At 39.9% G+C, this 27682-nt stretch overlaps 1 protein-coding gene across 1 annotated transcript; it reads right to left on the bottom strand.

Annotated features, from left to right (window-relative positions):
• Window positions 1-289: 289 nt before the first annotated feature.
• LOC139209311 (immunoglobulin-like and fibronectin type III domain-containing protein 1) lies at window positions 290-27289 on the bottom strand. The gene is made up of 27 exons (XM_070838961.1): window positions 27244-27289; window positions 23637-23696; window positions 22204-22326; window positions 21970-22109; window positions 21657-21756; window positions 21336-21378; window positions 21043-21229; window positions 20040-20181; window positions 19481-19753; window positions 18874-19329; window positions 18062-18172; window positions 17764-17901; window positions 17167-17301; window positions 9432-9554; window positions 8973-9089; window positions 8590-8714; window positions 6842-6983; window positions 6391-6684; window positions 5510-5806; window positions 2608-2787; window positions 2400-2528; window positions 1934-2242; window positions 1612-1697; window positions 1287-1479; window positions 907-1203; window positions 490-816; window positions 290-391 (listed from the first exon to the last, which is right to left on the bottom strand). Exons 1-27 carry the CDS (start codon window positions 27287-27289, stop codon window positions 387-389), a joined length of 4578 nt encoding a protein of 1525 aa, XP_070695062.1. The 3' UTR covers window positions 290-386.
• Window positions 27290-27682: the final 393 nt, after the last annotated feature.

Genomic DNA, 27682 nt, shown 5'->3' with positions numbered 1-27682 from the left:
GGTAGATATAAATCAGTTGTATGAGAGGCTCAATAAAGAGTCAGCCACAGTATCATTAGTGTCATGTACTGTGTAGTTTCACTGTGTCAACGAGCTGGGAAAAGATTATATCAACACACATGCATTTCCATGTTCTGCACTGATTATCTGATGTGAACCACAAGATGGAAAACTCCACAGTGAGATAATATTGAGATCAGGAACTCAATGTTTTATTTGAGAAATTTATTTCAATTTCAGTAGCAGTCCAATAAGTTTCCCATCTTTTTCTGATTGCAAATGGTGCATTTCATCCAAGCAGCACAACCACTTCAATCCACACATCATGTATTAGGTATCTAGCCCTTAAAATGAATACTGCTCATCTTATGGTGCCCTGCGTTTCTTCACTCTGTGTGGAAGAGAGATGAAACGGCGTTAATGTATGTTTTTTCCAACCAATTCCAACTATCCCTTGAATCCCCGAGCAGGTGTGTTTCTCTCTCTCACCTCTGACACTGAGGACGGTGGAGCATTCAGCCCGTCCGAGGGCGTTCTCTGCACCGATGGTGTACTCTCCCATGTCCTTGGGGCCCACGTGGAGGATTAACATGGAGCAAACTCCACAGGTGTCAGAGATGTAATAGTTGGTGTTAGTGTTAAGGCTGATGTGATTTCGATACCAAGTGATTCGAGGTTTGGGATTTCCTTTCACTGCACAGCTCATATAGCACTCGTAGCCTTTGGGGGCAGTGTGAAGCTTCAAAGGCACAATGAAGGTTGGAGCGCATCGCAAGTCACAGTCCTTTCTGGTCGGTAAGCTCACCACAAACTTTTCTACAAGACAGGAGATACAATAAGATTATATTTTTTTCATGTAGAAGTAACCTTTTGGCGTTGGAGATTGTTTGAAATGCACAAACACACCTTTCTTCTTCTCCATCCCCCATGTTGGTGACTCTGAGTGTGCAGATATGCCCATGTCGTTTTTAGCATAGACCCGGAAATGGTATATCCTGCCGTGCATGATATTGCAGACTGTGAACTTGTTATTGAAGAGTCTGTCAGCCACTATGGTCCATGTGCGTTTGGTAGAGTCCAGTTTGGACACTGCATAGTGGAGGCGGTCATCGCGCTTCTCATCAGGAGAAGGCTCCCAGATCACCGTCACAGTGCCAGGCACGTTTTCCTCCAGCTCTACCGGTCCAGGAGGCTTCGGATCATCTGTAACCACAATCAGCTTTACTGGCTGATTCATTAACTTCCACATTGACGTAGCAAAATATGCATCTAAGTTTTAGTCTTACCTGTGACCCTGACTTCTGTACAGAATGTCTCCTGTCCTGCGAGATTTTTCACCAAAATGGAGTAGATGCCAGAATCAGAGCGCTCAGAGGAGGGAATCAGCAGCTGGGAGGAGCCATCAGAGTTGCTTATCGTAACTCGCTTTGTAACTGGCACATTGTCCTTTAGCCACATGATATTTGGCCGTGGGGAGGCCTGCAAAAGAGAGCATTCATCATATCTTTAGTATTTCAGGCCTGAATATGCTATCCTTTGGGTTTCCCTCATGTTTAGCTCGGCGAAACTACAGATTGCGTCAGTGTGATACCAATAATAAATAAATCTCACCTCAAAGTTCACTGTGATCCTGACAGAGTTCCCTGCCCTCACCACCATGAAACTCTTCATCTTGTGGTTTGTAAACTTTGGCCTCACTAGAATAATAAACAATGAAAAGTGCTTTAGACAATACTGAACTTTAGGAGATTCTCATACAGTGGAATAAACTCAAATACATAGATATGGATTCTATGCAATTCTATCCTCAGAGTTACTCATTTTAAAGAATGAGAAATAAATGATCAGTGACCCTGAAAACAAATTACACCATTCCCATCATGTAGAGAAGCATTGAGAATTCATTTTAAATTATACTGTGTCATTGACGTACCGGGCGACGGCATTGCAAGCACATAGTTGGCCAGTTCCTCTGGAGCACTCTCCCCTCCATCGTTAGTTGCAATCACTCTCACCCAGTACATGTCCATGGGCTTAAGGCCTTTCACACTAAAGGAAGTCGTGAGGTTCGGAGTGGTATTACAGAGTGTCCATTCAAGGCACTCTGCCTGACGAATCTCGACAAAATATCCCTTCGCTTCATCCTGTATCTCATGTCTCTCCTCAGGTTTGGTCCAAGTCAGGACCATGTGGTTGTAAGAAGTTTCTGTCACCTTCAGGCTTGTGACTTTACCAGGAGGCTCTGGGATACACACATTCACACAAGGTCATGCAATACCAAACATTAAATATTTAGATCTAATCGGTATACAATTTAGAAGATGCATCATTAATATATATATATATATGTATGTATGTATGTATGTATGTATGTATGTATAAATAGAACACACACTTACTCTTGGGATCTCGTGCAAAAACAAACTCTGAGGGGGTGCTGAATTCACCAACTCCTGAGAGGTTTATGGCAGTAACTCTGAATTCATACTCCAAACCTGCAACAACATCTTTCACTGCATATTTATTCTCTGGAAATAAAAGCGACAAGGAAAAAAAGTCAGTGTCACGGTCTTCAGTGTTATCAGACTGTCGGATATAAAAACAGACCTTTTATAAGTTCATCCATGGCATTGACAACACTCCAGAGATTACTCCCCTTCTTGCGTTTCTCCAAAATATAGCCCAGGATACGGGAACCTCCTCGGTTAGCAGGTGGAACCCAGGAAATGTTGATGCAGTCATCATAGGCACTGACCACCACTGGAGGTGATGGAGGACCAGGAAAAGCTGAAACATGCAGAAACAAAAATACAATTATACAGTGAAAATTCATTTAAAAAAAAACGTTATCTCAAAACGCTTTTTATAGAAGAGCAAGTCTAGACCAAACTGCTTAGAAATTGATAGAAATTCAATGATATTCTGATCATGTTCCAAATGAAGCAAACTGTCTCGACATCATAAATCTATGCTGTGTTGATTTACACTCTAAAGGTAAATCTTTTACTTTTAGAAAAGTGCACTAAAAATGTAAACTTTATCATTCTTATTCTTGTTATTATTATTTGCATGAGTCCTGTACTGAAAATTGATTAGTCAATTGACAGAAAATAACAAAAATTGTGATAATTGCTGAATTAATTAAGTCATGGATCGAGCAAAAATTACATGTCTTGTTTCTCAAATGTAAACTCAAAAAATGGCTGAGTTAAAAAAAATAAAATAAGTGCTCACACTGGGCTGGTATGACCCTGTGTGGGTGTCACTGTTTAACTCACGAATGCCATGTTGTTCGTTTGACACCCAACCTAGCGAGTGAAAGTAACGTGACCGCTTGGGACAGTAACATTGTGTTTACAGAAACAACCTACTTTTTTAGTGTAAGAATTTGTAGCTTTTCTCTTACATCATTATAAATTGAGGATATTCTGGAGTTTGGGGCTGAAAGAAAACAAGCAATTTGTCTCGAATTTAACAAATCAACCAATAATAAAAGCAATCATTTTACACCTACTTCAGTCATGGGCAGATGCACAGACAGACTGTTACTAGTTGTGTTTTCTCATGTCTCATTGCTGTACAGGGTGCATGAGACCATCAGTGCAGTCAAATAACAATGGATAACAGGAGGCAGTACAGTAATGACATTGAATCAGCAGACATTTTGACACGTCACAGTCAGAAAAGCCCAGGTGTAAATAACAAAATGAAGGATAACTGAACTCCACTAAGGGTCCATCTGACTCACTGGGCCTCTAAATGGAATGAAGGCATAGTTAGTGTTATTATTAACACCTGTACTTTTCCTATTATGACAAGTCAAATGTCTGCTGTTGAAAAAGGCCTTGTATTACTGTGTCTATAAGGATTATGCAATTTAAGTGGTTTACGTTGAGGCCAGACTTTCACAGCATGGAAAGTTTCTGCAGTGACATTTTCCATGTGATTCAGGATAACTGCTGACAAGTCTCCGCTGCTCCGTATTTGTTCTGATGTATCGATCACTTGCTGCACGCGCCCTTAATCGGCTTAAGCTACACCTGCAGTTTGAGCACTAAATGGAACCACGCCCGTCTGATATGCTAACTGGTGTTAGCTGGTCCTGTTTGAGCCACCTGGAGTCACTGAGTCAAAAATATTTTCACAGGTCGATGGGAGCCACTTTTAGGGACCCGGAAATGCCCTCAAAGCTGCTGTAAGTGTTGTCCAGCCACCTGGGCACTTTCTAAAAAGTTTGGTGACACAAATGTTTAGCTAACGTTAGCTCCGTAGCTTAAATAATTAATTGTAATGCTAAAGTGTGAAATATAGAAACGGTTCATAAGCGAAAGGGACAAACTGGCTGGGTCTAACATGTTTTATCTCTTTGTTAATTAACACTTATTCACTGTGAGATTTAAATAGAGGGTCTGAATAATAACTAAAAGATAAACATCAAGCTCTTGTGTAGGGTTTGCTAGCTTAAACTGAAGATATTAGCATGTCTAATGTGTTGCGTAATATTAGTCCATATATTCACTACTACACCTGCTAAGAAATGTAGTTACATTTGGACAACTTAGCACAACAATGACTAAAATATACTCACTGTTGGGTAATAAATCAATGCTACAATGTTATCCAGGACAATCACCCATCAACTGATGTTAACTTAATTCTTTGCAGTGCTGATAATTGGTCCTTTTAGTTCACTAGTTACATATCTAGCTAGCTAATCCAGCAGTTTAATAGAAATAATGATGGAAAGAAGCTTCTGAAGAGGATGAAAGCCTGGATGTGCAGATGATCCAGCCAACAGTGGAGTTTTTTCCTGTCCAGACTCAGTCTTACTGTTTTCCTACAGCTGCAGCCTGTAGAGAATAACTGGATTGTGAGCTCAGAGAGGACCTCTGTGCAGCCCGGTGACACTGACGGCCTTAATGGAGAATTTCTACATCACATTGACTCCGTAAAGGAAAAAGGAAGCCAGGTGGTGTCTTCTTTTCAAGCAGACCTCAATCAGTAGGTGGAATTATTTAATTTTCCATCGTGCTGTTTTTCTTTGGGCTGTGTCTGAGCTATACAGGGCCCATGCTTCTCAGGACCTTGCGCCTTTTGTGTTGGCTTTTTTTATTAGTTGGCTGCTTTGAGATTCATTGATCCAATTTTTTTTTGCTCTGTGAAAGAAAGTAAGATGTCACTTTTCAAGTGTGACTGCACTTGGTTATCTAACCAGGATGAAGGACAGGTATTGTCTCACCTCATTTAGCCAAAAGGTTGCTGTATTTGCTGCATGAAAATGTGAATGCTTGTTGCTTTGCTGAGTGACTTGTTACCTTTATTATCATGTTGTATTATAAGAAACAGTATATACTGCATCTTGATGGCTTCGTGGTTTGCTCTGTCCCCTCACAGCATCATTGTCCCAGTTTTTAACTTGCCAGATTACCTTTTGTATGGAGTTACAGCTTCTCCCCTACAACTGATCTGACGGATATAAAAAAAAAAAATCAGTATGAGTTTGGCTCACCTAGTGTGCCCGCTTGCATTTCATCAGTCTCCAGCACTTCACTTGTACCCTCCGCAGTCACTGCCCAGATCCGATAACAATATTTCCGCCCATGCTCCACATCTGTATCGCGGTAGCTTGGCACACCAGGGATTTCCCCTATTTTCTTCCATGTGTTACGTCCCACTTGCTGTCGCTCCATTATGTAGTTAATCACTGGTGAGCCACCATCATCCTTTGGAGGCCTCCACTTAAATTCAATACACATAGCTGAGCTCTCTATTACCTCTGCAGGGCCCAGGGGTGAAGTGGGTTTGTCTGAAACATCAAAAAAGTGTTATATAAAGTTTGAGAAAACGTCCTACAGGTGAAAGAGCGAATACTGAAATTCTAACAGTGTCTGACAGTTGTGATGGGGGCAGCGATGGCAGAGTTTTAAACATGTTTTGCTCTGAAATGCATTTCCACAACACATTTTCACCTGTCACATTATCACAAACTTGGATTCTCAAGTAGAACTTTTTTTCAATGAAAATCAGTTTTTTTTTTTTTTTTTTTTGAGAAATGTGGCACCCATTTCAGCTGATAGGAAAAAGACTTGTCTTATTTTAACCATCATGTGGATGAGCTATGACGCATTTAAGGACGCTGCTGTTTGCCTTTCAATAGCGATCTTACAATAGCACTTATTACTGCTCAGCTTGCTGCACAAATAATATTGTTTGACTTCTATACGGATTGATTTTTTTCTGAAAGGAGTTTGATGTCAAATTTCCTGTGAATTGGTCTGACATTTTTATTGTGTTGAATGTAGAGCATAAGAAAAAGAAACAAAAAAAAAGTCAGTGGGTGATAAGAGAGTATGCTGTATTGAATTTCTGCATTGTCCTTCATTCACTCACCGAGCACAATTAGCTGTGAAATTTTCTCAGTGAAGCCATGTTCGTTCTTGAGCTTGATCTTGATCTCTCCTGTGTCTCTTCTCTGGCACCTACTCAGGAGCAAGCGGCTGTGATGCGCAGATTTCTCTATTCTTGTATTGTTGTCATCTCGGAGCTCTTCTCCCTCTTTGTACCACTGAATCTTTATGGGGTCATGGCCAACAAAATGCATTTTAAAGATGGCGTTGTGCCCCACTTTAACTGTCAGAGGCTCAGCGAAAGCTCTGATGTCTTCTGGGTCAAACCTCGGGGGATCTAAAAAAGGGAGCAGTTCTATTACTGTCAATGTATATATGATATTTAGCTGTGATCTGATTCTGACCTGTGGCTGTAAATACACATTTTCCCCTTTCCCCTTCCTAGTTATACTGCATCATATAAAAAAAACTGTATTGTTGTCAAAATCCCAAACCTTTGACGTTGATCATTGCCTCTGTTTTACGACCATCTGCCTCAAAGCGGTATTTTCCAGAGTGTTCTTCCTTGCACTTGATAATGATTAATTTGTGGATTGCACCATCTTTAGTGATAGTGAAATTGTCATCTGGGTATATCTGAGAGAAATAAGGCAGAAAGACAACAACAATGAGTTAATTAGTCATCTAAAAAGCTTAATCTGCCATCCTTTTGAATTAATGCTTGCACATCTTTGTTTGTGGGCAAAAAAAACTCAGTGTGAACATGAGCTGAACCATAACTCAAAGGCAATAACAATCTTTTTTCCTTGGAGAGGGAGAGGGGGGGAGGGGGGGAGAGAGAGAGACTAGTGGGAAGGGTGGGCTCAGTGGCACACAGTTTACCCAGTTTTATCAATTCTAGATTTTGGGTTTGTCAGTGCCAGACGATTGCCATTGTCCACTTGCAAATGCGCTCTGTGCTTTGTTTTCAGTACCTTTTTATCATTGAAAAGCCAGACTCACAGAGGTCTGTGCAAATGAAAAGGGGGATTTTAGAGCCCTCTCAGCCAGGGAAGGATAACACTTCTGTGGGAGTGACAAAGCATCAAATCTCATTTTCAATTCCCATGCACTTGACGCTCTCTTGCAACATGATGTGCAGCCTGGCACCTTCTCCATGTGCAGAGGGATCTCTGATCCAGTTTTGGTGGTTAAGGTCAGGAAAACGGTCTCTGATATATCCCTGCGGGTGCTCCAGGTGGGATTGAATGAGTGGTGAAATGTTACCTGAATAAAAGCAGCTGACAGCAGCTCGTGATAAAGGTGTGGGTACATCTCTGTTATTCCCTCCAGGAATTTGCTCGACCACAGAGCCGTCTTATTTGAAAAAGCCCACACTTAATCCTGAACATGTCATATGTACGGGTTATGCCCCTGAATGCTCTGATTCTGTACATTTAGATTCATCATATGAAAGTTTTTCCAGCCAGCTGAAGATTTTCAGATGAGAGTAATTCAGCTTTCTCCCTTCTCAGCTCAAACACATGAATGAGAACTGCACCTCGTGAAAGCCAGCATATGTTGGAGTGGAGCAGTAACCTCTCAAATCTGGTAGCCAAGTAACAAATAGCAAACAAAATCTTTTGATTAAATTAATTACCAGTATAAGTTCCTGTAGTTCAACATCTGTTTTGCAACCAGAGTCACACAATGGAACCAGCAGTGCGTTGCATTTGGGGCTCTCTGTTGTATGAAAGCTGTCACTCCACCTTTTTTGCCTGCCATAGCCAGTGCCCCATTTTGAGGATTATCACAGCCATTCTTACTTGCTGTTGTAAAGCCTTACTTTATATATGCTTGCTTGTACCTATGAGTTTTAGTTGACCAGGAGTTCTGTGGTTGTGGATTTTTTTTTTTGCAGTGGAGTTATCCTCTCAGGCCTGGTTGTCTGGTCTTTTTCTTTTTAGAATTTTTTTTCCCATTATAGCAAAGATAGTTAGCTAGTTTTCTGATGGTTTCACTCACAGTAGTGCGCTGTTTGAAACATATAATCACTCACATATGTGGCTTCCGATTGAAGGGTGTGCATTATTCTCTTTTTTTTTAATTGAAAGCTTGGTATGGCAAGGGTTGCTTAAATTTCAATAAGCAACGACTGGCTCTCCCTGGTGACCCCCTAAGATTGCCCCAGTCCCAGTGTGCTGTCTTGCTTTAAAGCGACACAATACACAAGAAAATGGCGAGTTTGATCTTTATGACTGACCTTTTTGCCGGCCGTGAACCAGGCTCCCTCACAGTCTTCACTGCTGAGTTTACAGCTTACCTCAGCAGTCTCATTGATGACAGCGTTGACATCAGACAAACCCCAGATGAACTGAACTCCTGGATCTAACAAACATGAAATGCAAAAATTGCATATAAGCCATTTGAATACAGACAGACTCTATGCAGATAAAGTTATGGGTACTATACTGTTAATAATGTAAAAAAAATTATATTGTGATGTTGTACATAAAGCCAACAGGTATACAATACTCAGTAATATGAGTTGGTGCAACACTGCGGCTGGTATTCATGGTAACCATGGTAACTATGTGATGCAGCTCCTTCCTGTCACTCAGTCATGACACCTTGTAGGTTACTCACCAATCATTGTATCTTCTATCAGTGGCCCTTGTCTTTTTCGCCTTGAATGAGAGGCAGAACCAGTTGCATCCTCAGTCTCGTCACACTCGTTGTGGTCTTCAGGATCTGTACTTTCACCTTTTTAAAGATAAAAATATTCAACCAAAAATTACATCATTATAACAGTCTCAGAAGTTGCGCAAATCATTTTAACAATTTTAATGTGGGGCTATTTAAACTACAATTATTCAGTCAGCAAACACTTTGACAGAACCATGGTGGTAAAGCCAGAACAATAGTTTCTGCAATACACAACAAGAATACAAGTTTATCAGAGACCATCTCACCTTCCACTCCTAAAAAACAAGCTGTGGAACAATATAAACCGCTTCAAGGAGTGAAAGATCCAACAAAGTTATTTTCTTGCCATTAACCCGCACTTCACTTCTCTGCAGTGATGCACCACTTGTGTTCCCTTACCGTTTGCTGATTTCTGTGGCTTTTGGCTTTGCCTTGAACAACTTGAATGCTTGACCAGGCCAGTAGAGTCTTCATTCTCATCATTGTCACTTTCGTCATTGTCACTTGCTAGTTTATGTGGAACTGTGTCGGGGCCACAGACTTCAGGAAGTAAACACTCAAGTTTGCACAGCGTATTTTCAGTAAGCTCAGAACACTACGGCATTGCAGCTGCATTGGATAAAATTATACCATGGTCTGGGTGAATACTCTATTCTGATTGGCTGCAGGGTGTCCATTAAGTGGTGATATAGGACACCTACTAAGTAGTTCCAGTGATAGGATGCATTAAAAAACTTGGCTGCGGTCGCGGGGGGGCTGGAGCCAATCCCAACTGACACTGGGCTGGAGGCAGGGTACAGCCTGGACTGGTCGCCAGTCAATCACAATCTCATTCATTCTCCAATAAATTCACCCTCCATCATTTCTACTTTGACGAAGCACCAGGGCCTGAAGCCTGCGTCCCAGAACTACACTCACTTTGTTTCCACACAACTCTGCTACCCAGAAGTACTCTACATAAAAATACTGACGGAAACATTTCATGACAAAAGTCAACAATATAACAACCATCTGCCACCTTTCATGAAAAACAAGTCTTCAATTCAGAAGTGGCATAAGTTTGAGGAGTGTGAGCAAATTAATCAAGCTACCTTGTAAATCAACAGCTTTGTTAAACAGGACCTGATACAAACTTTATATGTACTTACTTTATATACTCGTATGCTTTGGCTATAAATAAAACAGTGAGGCTGCTGTTAGTCAGTACAGAGTCTTTGTAACAAATTCTGAACATTTAGGTATTGAAAATCAGATGATATTGATCATGATGATATAATAACACGTCTGGGTCCAATCCGCATGTTGACCCACCTGTTGCACCAGGGTGCTGGTAGCGGTGAAAACCTGGTGCGGAATTTATCTGATTTGGGCATTCACTCAATTAGTAAGCTGATGTATTTGATAATGAGCGGACAGACAATGCACTGATTGGTGACACTATAAGAACATAGTAAAAGTGGGGTGGTCTAACGTAATCATTTTAAAATGATTAGCTGTGACACCCATGTATTCACTGTTTTCAAATGAATGGGGACAGTGACATGGTTGGTTAGCTAGCTAGTCCTGTTGTTAAACATATTGTGAAATTATATTTACATTTACAGTGAATTATATTTAAATTATTTACTGTCAACTGTATGCAGCATTGTTTACTTTGAATCTTGCTCGCATAATGTTATTTCTTTGGCTATTAGCTGAGCGAAAAGGGTTCTGTGAGCTGAGTGAAATATCTACCTTTATAAAGTCTTATCTAAGATTTGTCATAGTTGCTGGAGAAGTGAAAGACATGCTGACTGTTGCATAAGAAATCTATGGGATGGTAATGATTGCTCCATGTACTAGTAAAACCCTCAGGCGATACCAGAGAAACAGAGTTATGGCCTATGATAAACCTTTAGCACAGAAATATTAATTAATGGGGTTAATTTTTTTTTCTTTGGCTAGTGACCATGGTATAAGCTTGATAATGCCTTTCAAGGTGCCCATAATCGGGAATTAATGGATGACGTGGAGGCAGAGAACTTTTTTTTTTTTCTTCATGTTGCCTCCCTAACTCTAACCTTCTGTTGTGGTTCTCTGCCTCCAAGTCGTCCATGAATTCTTGATAATTGACACCTTGTTGGGCATCATCCCAAACATAGACCAGAAGCAGAGCAACCATGACTACAGACATCTCACTGTGTTCTCACCAGACCAACGACAAAAACTCTGCATTTACTAGCATCATTTACTGCTTTGCCAACAGTTTTCATATCATCATGCTTCTTCACGTGTTCATTATTAAAACAAAGCACATTTTCTTTCCACTCAAACAAGCTGTGGAACAATATGACCTGCTTCAGGAAAGAAAAATGGATCCAAAATTATTTTCTTGCCATTAACCCATACTACACCTCCATGCAGTGATGCACCACTTGCATTCCCTTACCGTTTGCTGCTTTCTGTGGCTTTTGGCTTTGCCTTGAACAACTTGAATGCTTGACCAGGTCAGTAGAATCTTCATTCTCATCACTGTGACGTGCGTCATTGTCACTTGCTAGTTTATGTGGATCTGTGTCGGGGCCACAGACTTCGGGAAGTAAACACTCAAGTTTGCACAGCATGTTTTCAGTAAGCTCAGGACACTACGGCATCGCAGCTGCATTTGATAAAATTATACCATGGTCTGGGTGAATACTCTATTCTGATTGGCTGCAGGGTGTCCATTAAGTGGTGATATAGGACACCTAAGTAGTTCTCGTGTAAGGATGCATTAAAAAATTTGGCTGGGACAATCTGACAGGGGGTCTGGGTGTCCGCCCATTCATCCATCCATTGTCTACACTGCTTATCCTTCAGGGTCGCGGGAGGGCTGGAGCCAATCCCAACTGACACTGGGCTGGAGGCAGGGTACAGCCTGGACTGGTCGCCAGTCAATCACAATCTCATTCATTCTCCAATAAATTTCATTCACCTTCCACCACTTCTACTTTGACGAAGCACCAGGACCTGAAGCCTGTGTCCCAGAACTACACTGACTCTGTTTACACACAACTCTGCTACCCAGAAATACTAGCGGTGAAAACCTGGTACAGAATTTATCTAATTTGGGCATTCACTCAATTAGTAAGCTGATGTATTTGATAATGAGCGGACAGACAATGCACTGATTGTTGACACTATAAGAACATAGTAAAAGTAGGGTGGTCTAACGTAATCATGTTTAAATGATTAGCTGTGACACCCATGTATTCACTGTTTTCAAATGAATGGGGACAGTGACATGGTTGGTTAGCTAGCTAGTCCTGTTATTAAACATATTGTGAAATTATATTTACATTTACAGTAAATTATATTTACATTATTTACTGTCAACTGTATGCAGCATTGTTTACTTTGAATCTTGCTGGCATAATGTTATTTCTTTGGCTATTAGCTGAGCGAAAAGGGTTCTGTGAGCTGAGTGAAATATCTACCTTTATAAAGTCTTATCTAAGATTTGTCATATTTGCTGGAGAAGTGAAAGACATACTGACTGTTGCATAAGAAATCTATGGGATGGTAATGATTTCTCCATGTACTAGTAAAACCCTCAGGCGATACCAGAGAAACAGAGTTATGGCCTATGATAAACCTTTAGCACAGAAATATTAATAAATGGGCTTAATTTTTTTTTCTTTGGCTAGTGACCATGGTATAAGCTTGATAATGCCTTTCAAGGTGCCCATAATCGGGAATTAATGGGTGATGTGGAGGCAGAGAACTTTTTTTCTTCATGTTGCCTCCCTAACCCTAACCTTCTGTTGTGGTTCTCTGCCTCCAAGTCGTCCATGAATTCTTGATAATTGACACCTTGTTGGGCATCATCCCAAACATAGACCAGAAGCAGAGCAACCATGGCTACAGACATCTCACTGTGTTCTCACCAGACCAACGACAAAAACTCTGCATTTACTAGCATCATTTACTGCTTTGCCAACAGTTTTCATATCATCATGCTTCTTCACGTGTTCATTATTAAAACAAAGCACATTTTCTTTCCACTCAAACAAGCTGTGGAACAATATGACCTGCTTCAGGAAAGAAAAGATGCATCCAAAATTATTTTCTTGCCATTAACCTCCATACTACACCTCCATGCAGTGATGCACCACTTGCATTCCCTTACCGTTTGCTGCTTTCTGTGGCTTTTGGCTTTGCCTTGAACAACTTGAATGCTTGACCAGGTCAGTAGAATCTTCATTCTCATCACTGTGACGTGCGTCATTGTCACTTGCTAGTTTATGTGGATCTGTGTCAGGGCCACAGACTTCGGGAAGTAAACACTCAAGTTTGCACAGTGTGTTTTCAGTAAGCTCAGGACACTACGGCATCGCAGCTGCATTTGATAAAATTATACCATGGTCTGGGTGAATAGTCTATTCTGATTGGCTGCAGGGTGTCCATTAAAAAGTAATATAGGACACCTAAGTAGTTCTCGTGTAAGGATGCATTAAAAAATTTGGCTGGGACAACCTGACAGGGGGTCTGGGTGTCCGCCCATTCATCCATCCATTGTCTACACTGCTTATCCTTCAGGGTCGCGGGAGGGCTGGAGCCAATCCCAACTGACACTGGGCTGGAGGCAGGGTACAGCCTGGACTGGTCGCCAGTCAATCACAATCTCATTCATTCTCCAGTAAATTTCATTCACCTTCCACCACTTCTACTTTGACGAAGCACCAGGACCTGAAGCCTGTGTCCCAGAACTACACTCACTTTGTTTAAACACAACTCTGCTACCCAGAAATACTAGCGGTGAAAACCTGGTACAGAATTTATCTGATTTGGGCATTCACTCAATTAGTAAGCTGATGTATTTGATAATGAGCGTGTAGACAATGCACTGATTGTTGACACTATAAGAACATAGTAAAAGTAGGGTGGTCTAACGTAATCATGTTTAAATGATTAGCTGTGACGCCCATGTATTCACTGTTTTCAAATGAATGGGGACAGTGACATGGTTGGTTAGCTAGCTAGTCCTGTTATTAAACATATTGTGAAATTATATTTACATTTACAGTAAATTATATTTACATTATTTACTGTCAACTGTATGCAGCATTGTTTACTTTGAATCTTGCTGGCATAATGTTATTTCTTTGGCTATTAGCTGAGCGAAAAGGGTTCTGTGAGCTGAGTGAAATATCTACCTTTATAAAGTCTTATCTAAGATTTGTCATATTTGCTGGAGAAGTGAAAGACATACTGACTTGCATAAGAAATCTATGGGATGGTAATGATTGCTCCATCTACTAGTAAAACCCTCAGGCGATACCAGAGAAACAGAGTTATGGCCTATGATAAACCTTTAGCACAGAAATATTAATAAATGGGCTTAATTTTTTTTTCTTTGGCTAGTGACCATGGTATAAGCTTGATAATGCCTTTCAAGGTGCCCATAATCGGGAATTAATGGGTGATGTGGAGGCAGAACTTTTTTTTCTCTTCATGTTGCCTCCCTAACCCTAACCTTCTGTTGTGGTTCTCTGCCTCCAAGTCGTCCATGAATTCTTGATAATTGACACCTTGTTGGGCATCATCCCAAACATAGACCAGAAGCAGAGCAACCATGACTACAGACATCTCACTGTGTTCTCACCAGACCAACGACAAAAACTCTGCATTTACTAGCATCATTTACTGCTTTGCCAACAGTTTTCATATCATCATGCTTCTTCACGTGTTCATTATTAAAACAAAGCACATTTTCTTTCCACTCAAACAAGCTGTGGAACAATATGACCTGCTTCAGGAAACACAAGATGCATCCAAAATTATTTTCTTGCCATTAACCTCCATACTACACCTCCATGCAGTGATGCACCACTTGCATTCCCTTACCATTGACAGTTTTCTGTGGCTTTCTGCTTTGCCTTGAACAACTTGAATGCTTGACCAGGTCAGAAGATTCTTCATTCTCATCACTGTGACGTGCGTCATTGTCACTTGCTAGTTTATGTGGAACTGTGTCAGGGCCATAGACTTCAGGTAGAAAACACGTTACACAATTTTTTTCTCAATAAGCTCAGTACACTATTGCATTGCAGATTAATTTGATAAAATTTGTTCTTTCCATCTTCCAAAAATAGACTAGAGGCAGAGCAAGAAAGACTAGAAATATTCCTGTTTTCTCACCAGACCGAAGACAAAATCTGTCTTTATCAGCATCATTCATGGCTTTGCCAGCTGTTTTTAATATCATCATTCTACTTCAAAAATTCATTATTAAAACAAAGCACATTTCTTCCACCATTGGAGTGAATTTTACCAACATTTAAAACTACATTACACTCTACACATGAATTCACAAGTTTATCAATGACTACCTCGCCTTGTGCTGCTGACAAGCTATCAAAGCAATGAATTGCTTCAGGGAGGGAAAAATCCAAAAAGTTATTTTCCTGCCATTAACCTGTACTCATAGACTGTATAAAGATGTGGACGTAGCTTCCTGGTCTGTAAAGTGAGGCCACTGAAGAAGTGCCTTAAACCTGCATTCTTTCAAATGGTCAGCAGGGGGCGACTATGCTGGTTACAAAAAGACTTCTGGCAGTATAAAAGTCTATGAAAAAATGACCTTCTGACTTGATTTGTTACCTCAGTAAACATTTTCCCACTGAGTTTATGGTCTCAGTTGCTAGTTTCAAGTCTTCTTCAATACCACATGATGTTCATTTAGTAAATTGTGGTCCTATTTAGAGGAAAATGGACGATAAAGCAGGGAATGCTTTACGACGATACTACGTTGTGACCAACCAACCAGAGGCAGTTTTTGTGGAAAGAACATCACTTCTGGTTCCAAAAAAAAGAGATGGCGACTCCGGCAAAGCTGAACTTGAGGCTTTAAAACAGCGGTCCACAAACCAATGGGTGACGTCATAGTGGCTCCGTCCACTTCTTTTATACAGCCTATGCCCATACTACACCTCCAAGCAGTGATGCACCACTTGTGTTCCCTTACCGTTGACTACCTTCTGTGGCTTTTGGCTTTGGTTTGAACAACTTGATTGCTTGACCAGGTCAGTAGAGTCTTCATCTCCATCACCGTCACTGGCGTCATTGTCACTGGCGTCATTGTCACTGGCTTGTTTATTTGGAACTGTGGCAAAGCCACAGACTTCAGGTAGAAAACACTCAGCTTTAAAGTTTACTTATTGCAGTTTAATTTCATAACATTAATTTTCATCATCCAAAAAGAGATATGTTTTCTCACCAGATCAAAGGCAAAATCTGTCTTTATCAGCATCATTTATGGCTTTGACAGCTGTTTTTAATATCATCATTCTACTTCAAAAGTTCACTATTAAAACAAAGCATATTTCCTCCACCATTGGGGTGAATTTCACCAACACTTAAAACTACATTACACTCTACTCATGAATATAGTTCACCTTCCACCCATAAAAACAATCTGCGGACGAGTTTAAACTGCTTCATCCAGCATTATTTTCTCGCCATTAACCCATACTACACCTCCATGCAGTGATGCACCATTTGTGTTCCCTTACCGTTGACTACCTTCTGTGGCTTTTGGCTTTGCTTTGAACAACTTGATTGCTTGACCAGGCCAGCAGAGTCTTCATCCCCATCACCGTCACTTGTGTCATTGTCACCGGCGTCATTGTCACTGGCTTGTTTATGTGGAACTGTGTCAGAGCCACAGACTTCAGGTAGAAAACACTCAGCTTTAAGGACTGCGTTTTTCAGTAAGTTTACTTAACCATTACAGATTAATTTAATAAAATTAATTTCTTCCATCATCCAAAAAAAGATAAGAAGCACAGTAGCAAAGACTAGAGATATCTCACTGTTTTCTCACCAGACCGAAGACAAAATCTGTCTCTACCAGCATCATTTACAGCTTTGCTAGCTGTTTTTAATATCATCATTCCACTTCAAAAGTTCACTATTAAAACAAAGCATATTTCCTCCACAACAACACTTAAAACTACATTACACTCTACGCATGACTATAGTTCACCTTCCACCCATAAAAACAAGCTGCGGAACAGTATGAACTGCTTCAGTGAGGAAAAGATCCAACATTATTTTTGTTCCATTAACCCATACTACACCTCCATGCAGTGATGCACCATTTGCGTTTCCTTACCGTTGACTGCCCTCTGTGGCCTTTGGCTTTGCTTTGAACAACTTGAATTCTTAACCAGGTCAGTAGAGTCTTCATTCTCAGCACTGTCACTTGCTTCATTGTCACTTGCTAGGTTATTTGTGTCAGAGCCACAGACTTGAGGTAGAAAACACTCAGTATTACACAGTGTTTTTCAACAAGTTCCGTAAACTGCATTGCAGTATAGTTTGATTAAAATAAATATCCCACAAATTCTTCCCATCACCAAGAATAAACTAGAGGCAGTGCAACAAGGATCAGAAACATCTCACTGAGTTCTCAACAGACCGTGGAAAAAACTGGTATATACCAGCTTACAGCTTTGACAGCTGTTTTCATATCATCAAGCATGAGTTCTGCAGCAGCGGGGAGAATTGCACTAACATTTAAAACTAGATTACACCAATTAAAGAGAGAATAGCACTGTTTGCAATGTTCCATAAGCTCACTCAGCTTTGTACACCTTGAATGACTTGTTTGGATCTGTTAATGCCCTTAAATCGAAAAAATGGAAAGCGCCCCTGAGGGATAACTGTGGAACATTTCCTCCATGCAGTGAGTATGTTTTGTGTGTCTTACCGGATGCATGTTGCTTCCAATGGACCTTCTTTTTCTGCCTTTGGCGTCCGACGAACCCAGGCAAATCTTTATTTCCATCAGAGTCAGTCACTTCTGTGTGATTTAACTCTATATCAACCAACATTTTGCCGCTGGAGTCTGCACAGATCCAACACACAAAAGAATAATTAATGCTAAGAAAATAAGTATGGATGTCGACTGAGCAAAAATATATTTAATATTTGTTTTAGTCGCAAAGAAATGCACCATTTGCATTCATATGGATATTAATAGCCGTACATTTTCCATGTTATCTTACCAATTCCTGTATGTTCTGACTCCTGGTCATGTTTTCTGTACTTTGAATTATTGGCAGATCCAGTGAGGTCCTCATCCTCATTCTCATCAGAATATCCTCCTTCATTTGTACCTGTGGTATGTCAACAATAAGTATAATGGTTGAAATTTAACCCCTCAGAGTGATGTCGATCAGGCTTGTTGTGCTGAACCTCCTGATCGACGCCACTTCAGACAATAATATAGTCCTGTTTATAGGTGCCGCTCAAAAGTTATTGTTTACAACTGGTAAAGGCATCACAACTAACCATGACAGGAGGAACAACAAATGGATGTTTTCCTAATCTTTGGTGCACAGAAAAGTAAGCCCAACAGGATCAGATGCTGAATTAGGTGGTAAACAGCTGATCATTTGTCAAGATTTGTAATTAATATTAAAAAACCAGACTGTTAACACGTTGCTCTCGCTCAGTTGCTAACATTAGAAAGCATAATGCAAAGTCAGTACAGCTAGAACAGTGCAATCCAGACACAACTTGTCTTTTGTGATCTTTTTTATCAATATGTATTTTGCGTAGTAAGTGGCCCTATGACATTCGACGGTAATGTAAAAGGGCTCTTATCAGTAAGTCACACAACCACTACAGGGTAAAGTCCATCTTATAGCTCCCATCCAGTCATGATAAAAGTCAATACTCAATCCTCTTTTGAAATAACAGAAGGGAAGTATCAGCAAGTCTTCATGTTTAGATCATAAACACATTTCAAGCACCACTTACTACTCACTGCAGTGCTGATGGTGAAAGTGCATTGACAGGCATAGATCGACTTTACCTGTTACCTTGTCAAAATCTTCTTGACCAGATCTGGAGTGTTTCTTGTTGCTGGGGTAATCAATGTCATCTTCTGTTCCACAATCTGAAACATTTAATTCTCTTACTGTGCCATCTCCATTAGAGATTTTGATCTTGGCTTTGCCTTTGCTCGCTGCTAGCTCAGACGGGCTGCTGGCTTTTTCGGCATTAGGCCTGTCCTTTACTGCTCCGCTGTTTTTAACCTGTCCAGTGACTGCATTTGTTTTACCATCTTTTCCACAAGTGGGTAATGTCTGTTCTCCTTTCAGCTGTCTTCCATCTTGTTTAGCCTTTACAGAGGCCAAAATCTTCTCCATCTCCTCCCGGATTTTTATTTGTTGCTCCATGGCCACTTTCTCAAGGTCGATTCGTGCTCCTCGAGCCAAGGTATTTTTACGACCTTTGTCCTTTCCAGCAGATGCACGTTCACTTTCAGCTTAGATGATATATGAAATAAAACATACATAACACATTTAAAGCTCACATTTATTTGTGAAAATCATCGCTCATCATTATGGCAGCAGTTAGGAACAGTGTACCTCATGCAGATTAATTGATTGTTGGTGCATCATACTGTAAGATGTTACCTTCCACAACCAGCCAGGCGCTGCAGGATGTAATGCCAGCCACAGCTGAATAGATGCTTTTATCCAGCTGCTTGCAGTCCTTTATCAGTAGCCTATGGATCAGTTTGTGGTCTGACACAGTGATGCTGTACTTCTCTCCATCCTCCAGGGTGCTGCCCTTACCCATCCATGTGATCCTGGGCAGCGGGTGAGTCAGGACACACTCAAAGAGGGCATCTTCTCTTTCTTGAGCTTTAACCTCTTGAATTTTGATAACAAAGTCCACATTGGAAACTGTAAGAATAAAACAAAAGTCAGCAAAGCAGCTGTCTACTCAGCAAACTGAAATGGCCATCCATGGTCTTTTAGCTAAGGCATTGAGTGATTAAATGAGGAAAGGACTTACTGTACACTACCTTCCTCCTTTTGTTTAACTACAGTATATGTTTAACATAAATGAAAAGAGAGAACTGTAATCCAGCTACTATGAAATGGACCTTAAGGGAAGATTTCTATTTATTTATTTATTTGTTTATTTAAAACCTGTCATTCTCAACCACCGTTTCTTTCTTGAACGTACGTTTAAAGTCTGTAGGGAGGAAGTTTTCCTCTTCATCCACCTGTTTCAGCCCTGGGCCCTTAGCACTAAAATCCTTTGTCGTCCCACCGCTCTTGGAGATGTGTCTCTCTGTTTCACCTCCATCATAGGGAATCACGCCATCCTAACAAGGGCACAGAGGAGATAGAGGGTGAATACGTTCAATACGTGTACTCTAATTCAAAACAAGGCATTTTCCAGTTACTACTTTGAATCTGTAATTAAATATGTCTGTGACAAATACCATGGCTGTGTCCAAAACCACTCAAGCACTAACTCTTAACTCACTGTCCAATAGATAATCAGTTTCCTCTTAAATGATCAGCAAATTGAGATTTGTGTTATGTGTTGTCCTTAGTTTGTATCATCGCTGCCAGGTGAAGGGCATTTATAAAATTTGGCACGTTGAAACTTCTGAGGGCATTAATTCATGCGTAAATTTCATGCTCAGGATTCAGACACTCCAATAAGATGGCGGTGAGTAAATGTGTAGCAAATGGGGATAAAGGACACAGTCAGTCTTATACTTTTAAAAAGAACTCAGCAGCTAAAGAAATCTTAATCTATCTCACTTGGCATCACTAAGCTCAATTCCTAAATCAAATGAAGCACAGCCATCTTTTTAAATATGAGCTGTTGTCTGATACTGACAGGGGATGGAAACAGCTGATTGAGATACAGAGATGTTGCGAGTGAAGGAGGAAGAGTTAATTAGATGACATGGGCAGTGAAAATGGATGATCATCATTCAAATTCAGTTATCAGTTCAAATTGGCAGAGGAATAGCATTTTAAATATTTACCCAAGATAATTATTATTGAAGTTACTATACACACAATAGTTTAAGTACTCAGAACAAACACGGCTTTAATCTGTGCCAGATGCCGTCAGTAAAATGACAAATCCATCATAGCTTGTTTTAAAGCTATGCTGATGATTTATTTGGAGATGACGCATCTCCTCTGAGATCTGACAGTTTTCATACCTGACACGTCTTTTGCACTCTCTCCTTCTTCTTCTCTTCCAGTTTTGTGAGAACCAAATTTATGTCTTTAACACCGAACTCGGCACAGATGCGCTCGTAGTCTCTCCTGTCAGCTTTGACCATCGCGTCCCAGAATCTTTCATCAGTTTCCCCATCTGCTTGTTTTGTCTGGTTTTCCTCTACTTTACTAAATGTATGAGGCAAATATTGAATCGGTGACAAACCTCACACATATGCAGTAATATTTGGGGAGGTATTTTAATATATTGCTATCATAATGTCTGGTTTCTTACCTTTTCCGCAACAATTTTCTGAAGTCTGATGGATTTGAGGAAGCTGAAAGCGGCAAAATCAGTTCAGTTTTGTCAGTGTCATCAACAACTATGCTGTAGATCTGGAGTCAGAGAAAGCCATGTAGGAACTACACATTGTTAAGAGTAATTAATAAGTAGAGTAATTACCAAAGAACTCACCATTAAATGAGAAGACATGTTGAAGAAACTTACAATACCAGCTAAAAGACTTTACAGCTCATTGACATGCACAATCAAAACAAATATTGATGTTCATGTTATTATATTTAGTACTTGATCACCTCTGTGATCATCTCTTACCCTCAATCACATTTAATGTTGTGGTGCAGACAGCTTTGCCAAATTCATTCACAGCAAAGCATTTATATGTATCCGATTCCACAGCAGACACTTTGTGAATCTATAACACAAATAACACGCGACATGAGATGTGCAGATTGAATTCACACAACAGATTTACACTTACTTCATTACAGTACCCTTGTTTAACTGTGCAGTAAAAACATGAGCAACAGCTGTGTGCAGTGAGGGCTCAAATTTTGTTTTTACTGTCTGTGAAATAATTTCGTCACTGTTAAAAGGATTTTTACTCTTGGTGAAATCAGTCACTCACCTCTAATATATGCTCTCCAGTTGATTCATCATATTTACTTTGAAATTTGTCCTTGTCTGACATAGTCCCTTTAGCTCTTCTCCATGACACCTCTGGTTTTGGATCCCCTGTCACTGTGGCCTTGAAAACTGCTAATTTCCCTGAGGGATGCATGAAAATATTGCATCTTTATTTTCACATCTACTGTATGATACTTAAATGTCACTTTCAGAGCAGTGCTATAGTAAAACCCACCTTCTTTAAGAGTTACTGGGATTGGCTTACACTGGAAATCTGGGGTGCTTTTTCCCTCTGGCATGTTTACGATATACTGCGTGATCATTACTCCATGAGTCTTGGATCGTCTCCGGGTGACGGCTACAAAGCCAGCGAAAAATAATAATATAATTAGTTAATTATGAGCATAGGAAAGTATGCTACTACCCAAAATGAAATACAAATCGAAACAAAACAACATTCAGTATAGTGTAGTAGGATTTGAAATAGATATTGAGACCAAGTAGGGAGGATGTCTTTCTGTTGCACTAAACAGACTTCTCGTTTGCTGCCAGCAGGTGTCAGGAATGTAAAATGTATTCCCTGTGATGCTGTATGTGTGTGTGTGTTTCTGTGTTTGTGTGTTTCTGTGTTGACAGAAACATCAGCTCTCTGATGAGTGAACAAATGGGAAGTGCTGCTCCCAAATCTCTGACACATTCTATTCTCTGGAATAGTAACTACATACACACAAGATCAATATATTCCTGTTTGAGTTCACTTAAACCAGTGACAGCTGCAGATTTGGTGTTGCTGCCAACTATAGTTGTCTGCTATTGTTTCCAAGCTGTGAAACATGCCTCATGATAAAGGTTATTCTTGTACATTTAAAGTGTGTGTATATATATATATATATGTTTGCTTCGGATTTCCAAGTTGAGATGGAAGTTGCTCTGTATTCCTCATCTACAGTACATGTTGTAAAGGGGAATTGTCACAGTGTGCTGTCATCATTACATGTAAGTTTATATACGTTCTGATATTACGCAGCATCTCGCATATAGATTTTGTTTCAGCAACAGTCCAGTAGTTGAAGGTTGTCGTATGCAATGTTTGCAACTTCATTTAGAGAATAATATGCAACAGTTAATTGATAATCAAATTAGTAGCAGATTTTGGAGATCGATTGATAGATTGATCGACTTTTCAGCTTTACTACACACATTCAATACATCACCCACAAAGTTAAATGATTACACTACACACACTCAAGCATTTCAGACAGCAGTGCATGATGTCCACACTGTGATCCTCTGCCTACCTGTTTTGCTCCAGAGCATTTTCTTATCAGGCTTTGGATGTGCAAAGATAGAGGATCACACAGGAGTCGATGAAGAACAACGTTAATCCAGGGATTAATGTTTATTATGACAGGGACTGAAATAGAAGAACTGCTGTCCTGTCAAACGTGTAACTGAGGTCAAATGGATATTTCAGGTTATCAACACAAAGACAGAACAGGTCACAAACAGACACAGTATTCAATAATACCTAATGCATTATTCAATGTTTATTCCATTATTCATAATAATGGATGCAGCTCCTCATTGCAGTACTGTACAGTAGTGCACGGAGACCTCAAAACACGCTCTATGTTTGTCTACCAGAAAAAAATTGCTCTTTTATTTCACCTGACTTGTTGCCAGACACTTCATTAAAACGTTGAATGTATTGATGAACGAGGGAGAAACCTGGGTGAAAAGAAATTACACTAAATCAGTGAGAAGGACATCAGTCAATTCTATGCTATGGCTGTGGAACATTACGGGCAGTGTACATAAACAATGTGTACATAAACAATATGTGTCCTAACAGAAACTGTTTATTAGTTGCCTTTGTGAAATTGCAAGTCATGTCTTGCAGACAAACCCCTGTTTTTGCATAAATGCTGATGATAACCCAAGCCAGATGAAACATTTATTTTCCATTACTTTTAGGTACAATTTGTTTGGTAAGTAGCATAGATAGGATACAGAGATAGAGATATATAGGGAGTGAGAGAAAGAGACAGAGAGCCAGAGAAATTAGGAGAGAGAAACTGAAAATAAACAGTGGGCAGAGAGGTTGGCAGTGAAGATCCAGTGAGGCATAATGTGCAAAAGGAAAGCTCATAGAGGCCTGAATAAACTGAGGCACTGAGAGGGTCACAGTAAAGGGCAGCAGGCAGGCAACCTTAATCCAGGGATGTTTTCTTCTCATCCGCACTTTATCACTGAAGCCCGAGAGAGAGGACCTTTAGTTCACATGCTGTTGAAGTGCCTGTCAGCGAGGCAAACTCTGGCATAGTTCTCATGAATTTTCTAAGTAAATTTGGATAGTGTACATCATGTGATTGGAGTGAATGTTTTTACAGGCCAAGAGATACAGGCTTTAACACAACATTGATGTGTGGCGAATTTTTAGTAAACAGTTTCTTTACACATTTATTTACACATCCAGCTGTTGTGGAGCACCATTATGGTTGAATTGGAGTCACGATTGTGTCCATCCTACAACTATAATTTGAAAGCAGTTGGTGTGTCACCATTCCTCCAATCCATATCCCTCAAACCCCCTCCAAACTTGCCCCAAGAAAGGTTTAGGGGGCCAGACTTGGCATATGGTGTTAGTTATCATATCATTTAATCTTGCTGATTCAGTCAAGGCTGTACTGCGAGTTGGCAGTGTAAAATGTCAGACAGGACGGGAGACAATGATAAAAACTTCAAAAGAGCCTGGGCAACTCCACATGAAGTCACCAATGCAGTTAAATTTCATACACCATAGATGGATTTAGTCTGCATTCCCTGCAGTGCTGTCTTGTTCCTCCCTGAGACGTCAAAAGCTCATGATGATCCCAAATCCTTCAGTGCCTTTTGCAACTACGGAAGGATCCAGCTCAAGACAGTCAAAGACCCTCCTCCTTAGCTAAGGTTTCTTTTTGACAGAAACTCTCAGCGATCAAGGCAGTTCTTGGACAACATCAAGCAATATAATGGATTGGTGTCTGCAGCTTCTAAGAATTTGTCTGGCAAAATAGTGGAGTTCAAAGGACATGGCCTGAAGCCCTTCAAGACGAGCGGCTAAATGTACCACCTGAGGCTTTCAGCAGCCTTCCCTGACTGTGGACACAAACAAAACTTTTCTCAGACCTTTGTCTTTGATCAAGACAATGAGCTTGATCAAAGCTAAAGTTTTTATGGAGAGTATTTCTTTTTTGTTTTTGTTCTTTTCTCTAGCTCCTCTAGTAAGTTATATTTCTATGCTTCACCTAGTTTGTTCGCACAATCATGGGGGGGTGGGATTTTACAAATATAGCTACAATATTATTATTGTGCTATAATGCAAGATGTGTATGCGTTTGTGTGTGCTTTTTCAGATACGTGTCGTGGGAGAAATAAATCTAAGGGGTCAGGGGTAGGTCAATGATAAAGGTTGCGAGGCACAAAGGGCGCATTGTTCTAGTCTAAAGAATATAAGTCCAATTCACAGTCTTTAAACAAGGTGTTCGGTCTCTACCAACTCCTGAAAGAAATATCTGGCTCTGTAGCTGCTGCTAACATTTTTAACAGTAAAATAAGAATACCTTTTAATACCTTTTTTTCATATTAAGTCTTCCATATTTGAATGAGAATTAGGGTTAAAAGGGTATTTTGTTGTAGCACTGTAGTTTACTTTAGGTTGAGTTTTCATATTAACATGAACAATTATAAGATAGTGCCTCATTGGGCATCAACAATAAAAAGAAAAATGAAATCCTTTTCCGTTTCAAGGAAGTTAGTATGTCTACAATTTTTCTGAATTGTATTGTCAATCAGGCATATTCAGGAGTTGACAAGATCTGAGGCTAAACCCAGAACATCTTGGACTGAGGTGAAGGTCTGTGTGCACAAATGGTATCTGCTGTTCTGACTAGAACACTATTGCCTACATTTCATATAATTCTATTGCATTGAATTTTATTTAGAATTTATCTTTTAGAAAATAGAAATGTTAAGACGATTGCTCTGGATATTACAGAGCAGCTGAAAATTCTCAAACCTATTGCACAAGTCTTTAATTGCAATTTTATTTTTTTAATTGTGGTTTTAGATTTTTATTTGAATACTGAAATGTTTGGCACTTTGTAGGCTCCAAATGAAATAAAGCAGCAGCGGTTGTACAACCATTTAGAGAATATCAAGTGTTTTGACCATCTCACTATTGCCCAACTTCCTAACTATCCTGTATCGTTTGACTCATATCCCCTAAGCATACATGACAAAATCACATATTTTAAAACATTAAACATTGGTCCCAACCAACAAAACAATCAGTCTCATGAATTGTGCTGTAAATAAGAATTTCAGGGGTATTTCAAAGACATAGCATGCATGTTTTTTTGGATAATTTTGGGAAGTCTGCACCAACAGCAGGTGTCACAGATACCACTGGTTCAGTGCACTGTGGCAGCACTACGCTTTTTGGTATAGTGTTGTTGCTGCTGCTGTGTGAGCTTGACTGCAAAGTAGAAGCAGTACTGCATGTTGTGCGTCCATGCCAAGAGAGGGCTGCAGAGCAGATGGACTGTTGAGCTTTTACACAAGAGGATGTTACCCAGCTCAGTCCGCTCTCTCCCACTCCATACACTGGCAGCAGAAAGGACAGGTGGCGGTCAGGAATGAAATTGTTTACATTTCACAATGATTGTGGATTTCTTTTGAAAAAACACCCCAGAAGCCTGACATTGACGATGCTAATGGTGCTGAAGCCTAAGCATTACTCATTTTGCTGATACAACAAAACAGTTAATGTTTTGAAGTATTTTAAAGCCACTATCTTGATGTACCAATCTGTCAGTGTATTCCACATGGAATGCTTTTCTACCCTCTAAATTGTTTGTTGACTCCAGCACTACGTTATGTTTTGGCAGGATTAGTGGCAGCTCATTTTCCACCACTTTTGGTGATTAATTAACTTGCATGCAGTTTACTGTATATGAGACAGTAATTAGTTTAATTTTCACATACTAGTGCTAGTGCAAGGCTAATGCAGGCTTTCATTACAGATAACCATCACCAAATTATGTCTATTGTGTCTTATTATTCTTTCTTTTTCTTTTGTTCAAAACATTCACTTGTTTCTGCTGTGGCACCAACTTTATGTTTGCAATAGATGGATAATGGAACCCTTTATTATTGCTTAAATCAGTACAGTGGAACAGGATTTTGTACAAAAAGAGAAATTTTGAAGAGGAAGGAGGAATTTGCAATATTGTACTTAGTCTGTTGGCCGTGGGACCTGCGTTCTTCGTCCTTTTCCACATTTTGGCAAGAGTTAGCTGTCAAAAGGATGACCTGCAAATAAAATGTGAACATAACCATTAGTACCAATTATGGCACACATAAGTCTTTCATTGCACTGTAAATCATTAGGTTTATGCATTTATGTTCTTGCTGTGCAGAGGGTTAGGGTTTTTTTGGTCATGATTGAACCTAAACACTGTTTATTAGTATTCATTGCATTGTCAATGCCCTAATCTAATTTCCAAGGTATTATTTGCACTAGAATAGACAACCACCGTGTTAAGTAGGTGAATAAGCGACATGTATATTGAGCTTTCTGAGTTGCCCTTATTTTTTACGTGCGACTATGACAAATACCTTGTAAACCACAGATTACATACGAATCAAATATTGCAAAATTGCTCAAATATGCT

This window comes from Pempheris klunzingeri, chromosome 11, assembly GCF_042242105.1.
Source record: "Pempheris klunzingeri isolate RE-2024b chromosome 11, fPemKlu1.hap1, whole genome shotgun sequence".
NCBI lineage: Eukaryota > Metazoa > Chordata > Actinopteri > Acropomatiformes > Pempheridae > Pempheris > Pempheris klunzingeri.
The sequence above is the reverse complement of the archived record's forward strand: the minus strand, read 5'-3'. Positions and strand labels throughout refer to the sequence as shown.

Excerpts from the sequence above, each read along its gene's own strand:
- LOC139209311 (XM_070838961.1), bottom strand. The coding sequence starts at position 27,289 with ATGTGGAAAAGGACGAAGAACGCAGGTCCCACGGCCAACAGACTAA. Across the intron at positions 6,685-6,841 it reads GGCAATGATCAACGTCAAAG|ATCCCCCGAGGTTTGACCCA; the intron begins GTTTGGGATTTT and ends TCCCTTTTTTAG. Across the intron at positions 2,788-5,509 it reads AATGCAAGCGGGCACACTAG|CTTTTCCTGGTCCTCCATCA; the intron begins GTGAGCCAAACT and ends TGCATGTTTCAG.